General features: G+C 55.2%; 1 protein-coding gene across 1 annotated transcript; it reads left to right on the top strand.

Annotated features, from left to right (window-relative positions):
- The first annotated feature begins 1,127 nt into the window (after positions 1–1,127).
- LOC105100434 (microtubule-associated serine/threonine-protein kinase 2-like) lies at positions 1,128–7,482 on the top strand. The gene is given in 9 exon segments (XM_064479390.1): positions 1,128–1,146; positions 1,149–1,273; positions 1,276–1,402; positions 1,405–2,083; positions 2,085–2,368; positions 2,371–4,332; positions 4,335–4,448; positions 4,451–4,697; positions 4,699–7,482. Coding segments are annotated over 9 exon segments (5,082 nt in total). The 3' UTR covers positions 6,224–7,482.
- Positions 7,483–7,972: the final 490 nt, after the last annotated feature.

Genomic DNA, 7,972 nt, shown 5'->3' with positions numbered 1-7,972 from the left:
CCCACCCCCACCTCCTGGTCTCCTCAGGACTTGGGCCCCAGTGGCCCCACCCCATCTCTACTCTGTCTTCAGTCTCCCCAACTCTACAGCTTCTTTCCTCCCAGACACAACTCTTAACCGGACTGTTAAAAAGTACTGAAAACTTAAAGTGGACACATTAAGCGTTTTGGCTTTTTAATGTATTTTTAGTGGTCAACTGTGAATTTTAAAGTTGACCTCAAATCCAACAGAGGAGAATGACTTAAGAGGAGGGAAGGGGGTGAGAGGGGGATTTTTAATTAAACAATTTACATACACACACATATGTATAATAGGATCTATAAACAAAATACTTATATATAAAATATATATATATATAAGAAAATATATACATATACTATTTTTTTTGAAGGGTCTTGAACAGGAGAGACATTTTCCAACTTAACAAAATACGAGTTCAAGCACTTCTTATAATTGTAACCAGAGAAAAGTGTTGACAGTGATGAACGTGTCTAGGGTTTACAGATTCTTAGAGCACTTTTCCTCCGTAACTTCCCACAGGGATATGGGATTGAAAAGAAGCTTGAAATCTTGTTTGCCAGATCCCTATATTTGGATAATCTTCTGTTTGGATAATCTTCGATACTCAAGTGATTTAAAGGAAAGGCAAGGCTGGCGGGGGGGGGGGCGGTGGAGACGGCAGCGGCGGCAGGCAGTGGAGACGGCGGCGGCAGGCAGTGTAGGCGAAGGTGGAGGCGGCTGGCGGTGGAGACGGCGGTAGCGGCGGCGGCTGGCGGTGGAGACGGAGGCGACGGCGGCGGCAGGCGGTGGAGACGGGGGCATCGGCGGCTGGCGATGGAGGTGGTGGCGGCGGGCAGTGGAGCCAGCGGCTGATGGTCGGCTGAGCGTGTGCGGGGTGGGAGACTAGGCTGCGGCGTTTCTGCTGCCTCCATAAGGAGCACCGAGGAGGCCGCGGCGCTTGAGGTCCCAGGAAGCGCGGAGGCGCTGCGGGCTGGGGTCTGGGGCTTCGGGCGCCCGCCCAGCCATGGTGACCGCGGGAGGTGGTTGGAGCGGCAACGCTGCGACCCGGGGGCCGTGCGGGGCCGGGACAGTCGCGGCCCTGAAGCCGGCGGGGCCCAACCACAGAAATGAAACGGAGCTGCTGCCGCCGCCGCCGCCGCCAGCCGCCCGCCGGGAGGATGGGGCTCAGCGGGCGGCAGAGCTGCCCCAGCCCCAGCCTCTACCCCTGCGCCGGCGAGGGCCGCCCGGGAGGCAGCGACTGGAGGAGCGGACTGGACCGGGCCCACAGGGCCCGAAGTCAAGGAGCAGGATGTGATAACTGGACTTAGAAGCCTGCTCTTCAGGAAGCTCAGTAATCCTGACATATTTTCATCCACTGGAAAAGCTAAACTTCAACGGCAATTTAGGATGACTGTCAGTTACAGAGAGGAAGCCTGGCTGTTCCTTTGTCTGGACTGATGGGCGGCGCTAGTCTTTGGCCAATCCCTTCTTCAGGCTATGCAACCAACACTCCCAGCTGTACCGTCTCACTATCATGCTCCTCCCAGGAAAAGCGGCACCAGTTGCCCTTCCAGCCTACAGCCGATGAGCTGCACTTCCTGACAAAGCATTTCAGCACAGCGAGTGTGCCCGATGAGGAGGGTCGGCAGTCCCCGGCCCTGCGGCCCCGCTCCTGCAGTCTCAGCCCTGGACGGTCACCAGTTTCCTTTGACAGTGAAATAATAATGATGAATCATGTATACAAAGAAAGATTCCCCAAGGCCACCGCACAAATGCAAGAGCGTCTAGCAGAGTTCATTTCCTCCAACACTCCAGACAGCGTGTTGCCCTTGGCAGACAGAACCTTGAGCTTTATCCATCATCAGGTGATTGAGATGGCCCAAGACTGCCTGGATAAATCTCGGAGTGGCCTCATTACCTCACGCTACTTCTACGAACTTCAAGAGAATTTAGAAAAACTCCTGCAAGATGCTCACGAGCGCTCAGAGAGTTCAGAATTGGCTCTTGTGATGCAGCTGGTGAAAAAGCTGATGATTGTCATTGCCTGACCAGCGCGCCTCCTGGAGTGCCTGGAGTTTGACCCTGGAGTTCTACCACCTGTTAGAAGCAGCTGAGGGCCACGCCAGAGAGGGACAAGGGATTAAATGTGACATTCCCCGCTACATCGTTAGCCAATTGGGCCTCACACGGGATCCACTAGAGGAAATGGCCCAGTTAAGCAGCTATGACAGTCCTGACACACCGGAGACAGATGATTCAGTTGAGGGCCATGGGGCTTCTCTGACATCTAAGAAGACACCCTCTGAAGAGGTCTTCGAAACCATTAAGCTCATCAGCAATGGCGCTTATGGGGCTGTATTCCCGGTGAGGCAAAGTCCACCCGACAGTACTTTGCCATGAAGAAGATCAGCAAGCAGAACCTGATCCTGTGGAGTCAGATCCAGCAGGTCTTCGGGGAGCGAGACGTACTGACTTTTGCTGAGAACCCCTTTGTGGTCAGCATGTTCTGCTCCTTTGAGACCAAGAGCCACCTGTTCATGGTGATGGAGTGTGTCGAAGGAGGGGACTGTGCCACTCTGCTGAAGAACATCGGGGCCCTGCCTGTGGCCATGGTGCGCCTGTACTTTGCAGAAACCGTGCTCGCCCTGGAGTACTTACACAACTATGGCATCGTGCACCGTGACCTCAAGCCTGACAACCTGCTGACTACATCTGTGGGGCACATCAAGCTCACTGACTTTGGCCTTTCTAAAATTGGCCTCATGAGTCTGACCACAAACTTGTATGAGGGCCACATTGAAAAGGATGCTCAGGAGTTCCTGGACAAGCAGGTATGCGGGACCCCGGAGTACATCGCGCCTGAGGTGATCCTGCATCAGGCCTGTGGGAAGCTGGTGGACTGGTGGGCCATGGGCATAATCCTGTATGAGTTCCTGGTGGGTTGCGTCCCTTTCTTTGGAGACACTCTGGAGGAGCTCTTTGGGCAAGTGATCAGTGATGAGATTGTATGGCCCGAGGGGGATGATGCCCTGCCTCCGGACGCTCAGGACCTCACGTCTAACCTGCTCCACCAGAACCCTCTGGAGAGACTGGGTACAGGCAGTGCCTGTGAGGTGAAGCAGCACCCATTCATTACTGGTCTGGACTGGACAGGACTTCTTCGCCAGAAAGCCGAATTTATTCCTCAGCTGGAGTCAGAGGATGATACCAGCTACTTTGACCCCCACTCAGAGTGATACCACCACGTGGACTTGGAGTACGAGGAGGAAGTGAGTGAGGATGGCTGCCTTGAGATCCGCCAGTTTTCTTCCTGCTCCCCAAGGTTCAGCAAGGTGTACAGCATCATGGAGCGGCTCTCCCTGCTCGAGGAGCGCCGGACGCTGCCCCCCACCAAGCGCAGCCTGAGCGAGGAGAAGGAGGACCGCTTGGAGGGCCTGGCAGGGCTGAGGGGCCGAGACCGGGGCTGGATGGTCGGCTCCCCGGAGATCTTACGGAACCGGCTGTCAGTGTCGGAGTCGTCCCACACGGAGAGTGACTTGAGCCCTGCGCTGACCGTGCGTCGCCACTGCTCAGGCCTCCTGGATACGCCTCGCTTCCCTGAGGGCACCGAGGAGGCCAGAGGCACCCCCAGGAGGCAGCAGCCGGAGGACGCATGGCTTCTGACACCCCCGTCTGGAGAAGGGGGACCCGTGCCTGCCCCTGAACAGCTGGTGGAGTGGCGGCTGAAGCTGGATGCAGAGCCTGTTGGCCAGAGAGGTGCTTCCAGCCCAGGTATGAACCAGCAGGTGCCCAGAGGGCGTAGGCTGGAGGACACGGCGGGGAGGGGAGACTCAACTGCACTGCAGGTCTCACTGCTTAGTTGGCCTACAGGTGTGGAGACTCAAGGAGGCCGTGGGACCCCACAGCCGGCTGAGGGAGCCACAGCCAAGGCCATCAGTGACCTGGCGGTGTGCAGGGCCCGCTACTGGCTGCTCTCTGGGGACTCGATAGAAAAGCACATCACTCACCCCGTCAACAAAGTGATCGAGTCCGCCTTGGCCACAGCCCTGTCCCTTCTCATTCCTGTGGAGCACCACACCTGCTCTCCACTGGCCAGCCCCATGTCCCCACATTCCCAGTCATCCAACCCGTCATCCAGGGACTCTTCTCCAAGCAGAGACTTCTTGCCAGCGCTCAGCAGCTCAAGGCCCCCCATCATCATCCACCGAGCTGGCAAGAAGTATGGCTTCACCCTGTGGGCCATCTGTGTCTACATGGGTGACTCGGACGTCTACACCGTGCACCACGTGGTATGGCATGTGGAGGACGGAGGTCCAGCCAGTGACGCAGGGCTTCATCGGGGGACCTCATTGCCCATGTCAATGTGGAGCCTGTGCACGGGCTGGTACACACAGAGGTGGTGGAACTAATCCTGAAGAGTGGAAATAAGGTGCCTATTTCAGCAACTCCCCGGAGAACACATCCATTAAAGTGGGGCCAGCTCGGAAGGGCAGCTACAAGGCTAAGATGGCCCAAAGGAGCAAGCGGAGCTGGAGCAAGGATAGGCAAGAAAGCAGAGAAAGGAGCTCCCTATTCCGGAAGATCACCAAGCAGGCCTCCCTGCTCCACATCAGCCGCAGTCTTCCTTCCCTTAACTGTTCCTTGTCATCAGGGGAGATTGGGCCAGGCTCTCCCACACATAGCCACAGCCTTTCCCCCCCGATCTCCCACTCAGGGCTACGAGGTGACCCCTGATGCTGTGCATTCAGTGGGGGGGAATTCATCACACAGCAGCTCCCCCAGCTCCAGCGTGCCCAGTTCTCCAGCCAGCTCCGGTCACGCGCGGCCCAGCTCCCTGCATGGTCTGGCACCCAAGCTCCAGCGCCAGTACCGCTCTCCACGGCGCAAGTCAGCGGGCAGCATCCCGCTGTCACCCCTGGCCCACAGCCCTTCTCCACCAACAGCAGCCTCACCCCAGCGTTCCCCATCACCCCTGTCTGGCCACGGAGCCCAGGCCTTCCCTGCCAAGCTTCACTTGTCACCTCCCTTAGGCCGGCAACTCTCCCGACCCAAGAGCGTGGAGCCACCCCGCTCACCACTACTTAAGAGGGTACAGTCAGCTGAGAAACTGGCGGCTGCACTTGCTGCTTCTGAGAAGAAGCTTGCCACTTCTCGGAAACATAGCCTTGACCTGCCCTACCCTGAGCTAAAGAAGGAACTGCCACCCAGGGAAGTCAGCCCTCTGGAGGTAGTTGGGACCAGGAGTGTGCTGTCTGGGAAGGGGGCGCTGCCGGGGAAGGGAGTGCTTCAGCCGGCTCCCTCGTGGGCCCTGGGTACCCTCTGCCAAGACCGGGCTGAACAGCGAGAGTCACTGCAGAAACAGGAAGCCATCCGAGAGGTCGACTCTTCAGAGGATGACACTGATGAGGGGCCTGAGAATAGCCAAGGTGTGCAGGAGCCAAGCTCGGTACCTAACCCAGAAGTAGGCCAGGATCCACCCCTCAGAGGAGCAGGAGAAGCTGAGGAAGAGAATGCCTTCTTGCCCAGGGACCTCAGGAGCCAGGGCCCAGGGGACCCAGGCCTATTGACAGGGGTCACACTGGGATGTCCCAAAATGGAAGGCCCTAGTGTCCCCAGAAGAGGCTTGGGATCCTACAGGCCTTTGAAGAGGCTGCTAGCCCCTAGTCATCAGCCCCCAGCCTGGGTAGGGCTGGACCCACAGACCCCATCCCTGCTGAAGGCTGCTGGGAGGCCCCAGGACCTCTACACCCAGGCACTAACAGCACTTTGTCCGAGCTCTTCAGGACTCATCCCCACCGGTTGCTCTGCTGCCTCTACTTCTGGAGAGCTGGGCCCATGGTCCTGGAAATTCCTTATCGAGGGCCCTGAGATGGCATCCCCAAGCAGAAGGGCAACAACAGAAGGTGGGCTGGCCCAGGATTTGGAAGCAACAACTTCAGTCCACCCTACAAACCTGTCTCCCAGACAGGAGGGGAAGTCATGGCCACCCAGTGCCCCTGGAGTGGCCCATCTGCTTTGTGAGGTTCCCAGCCAAAGCTGGCTCTGGGAGCCTCAGTGTGCACAAAGAGAGAAAGAGGAGCCAGCTCTGGGCATCACCAAAGTGCCTGATGCCTCAGGTGACAGGAGGCAGGACGTTCCATGCAAAAGCTGCCCCCTCACCCAGGAGCCCGGGCCCAGCCTGCTCCAGAAGGGCAGAGACCCAGGGGGCCCTCAGAAGCATTAGGACTTGGCATTGGCACCCGATGAGTTTTTAAAGCAAACATAGCAGTTGTTCGCCATTTCTTGCACTCAGACCTGTATAATACATACTCTAGGAAACCATCAAAAAAATAAATAAATAAAATAAAGGAAAGGCAAACTGTATCTATTGCTTTTTGGAAAGATTCTTGTTCATTTCAAGATTGCCCAGTTAATCTCCAAAGTGGTTTCACCAAAAAGGAAAACTATATCTATTGCTTTTTGGAAAGGTCTTTATTGCTCATTTCAGTGACAAAAACCCCAGGAAATATTCCAAAAAGTCGAACACAGTGGGAGAAAGGACCCTTGGAGAGGGAAAACCTACAGTCCCAGTTCTCGACCCCGGACTACCTACTATCGGCAGCACCAGGGATGGAACCCCCTGGACTGCGCCTGCATGGGGCGGTGCCCGGGCTGAGCAGGCATCAGGTCAGGTGCAACCCAGCCTGCTCCTGAGAGATGATAAATCACCTGAGCAGCAACAAGATGTTCAAGATCATGCAGGTTGCATGCTGCCTACAACTTGCTTATCTTAACTGCGAGCCCTCCATCTCCCTGAGGATTCTCAGACAGACAATTAGAGCTTTTGATTAATCAGTGGCGTCAGTCATGGATCAGGCTCTCCTGTTACTCAGCAGTGAGCAGAATGCACCAGCCTTTGCACCTCCACCGCCCTAGCATCCGGCCTTGGTGACAAAGTGCTAAAAGCCTCAAGTTGACATCCACCCTGTCGTGCCCTGGAGCAAATCCACATCCACAAAGGGTGACCAGTGAGCCAGCAAATGCTGCCAGACCACCCACAGGGAAGAACTGCTGTTTGGACTCCGTGGGATGAAGCATGCGGAGGGATGGGGCTTCTTGTTTACAAATCCTCTCATTCCAGCTGGCCTATCCTGACATGCTCGAAGTTCCAGAGAATGCACACCTGTGGCCGCCCTCATTTTGTTTCCACGAGTCAAACAGACAGCAGCTAGCTGTGTGACCTTGGGCCAATCACTGACTCCTCTGAGCCACATCTTTTCCATCTGGGCAGATCGAACTTGACAGTGCAGATCCACTTGGTACCCAAATTCTATTTTATTTGTCAGGCTTGAATGGTAGGCTTCTAACCAATGCTAGATATTCGTCTGTGCCAGACGGTACTAAAATCATCCATTGTATTGCATCCACCTTCCAGTGACCCTCTGAGGTAGGTCCTATTATTATGTCCAGTTTTACATATAAGGAAACAGTGGCACAGAGACACTAAGGGGCTTTCCTAAGGCCACACAGCTAGCAAGTGGCAGAACCCAGGATTCAAACAGTAGCTGGTTTTGGAGGCTAAACTTTAGCCACCTGCTGTACCATGAGATCCTGGAAGATGGGCACCTCAGAGGGTCCTGCCCAGAGCTGCACAGCTGGCAAGTGGGTCCCAGATGAAAGCCAGATTTTGTCTGAATCTAAGAAAGTCCATCCTTTCACCACTCTGCTGTATGAGCTCCCATGTGCTGTTTATAATATCAGACTCTTGTAAACATAAAGGTAAATGTCCAGAGGCAGGGCATTTGTTAAATAAACAGTGGAACAGATGTACAAAACAATACACCTTAACATTATATGGGAGAGTATTTATTCACATGAGACGATGTCTACGATATATTAAGGGCAGAAGGCAGTTAACAAAGCAGTGAGTAGCTTAAATTCGCATGGAATCCTGGAAAGGGTAATGGAAAAGAAGAGTGAAATACAACGTCTA

This window comes from Camelus dromedarius, chromosome 26 (genome assembly GCF_036321535.1).
Source record: "Camelus dromedarius isolate mCamDro1 chromosome 26, mCamDro1.pat, whole genome shotgun sequence".
NCBI classification, from domain to species: Eukaryota; Metazoa; Chordata; class Mammalia; order Artiodactyla; family Camelidae; genus Camelus; species Camelus dromedarius.
Note: the sequence above shows the minus strand (reverse complement) of the source record. Positions and strands in the feature narration are given on the sequence as shown.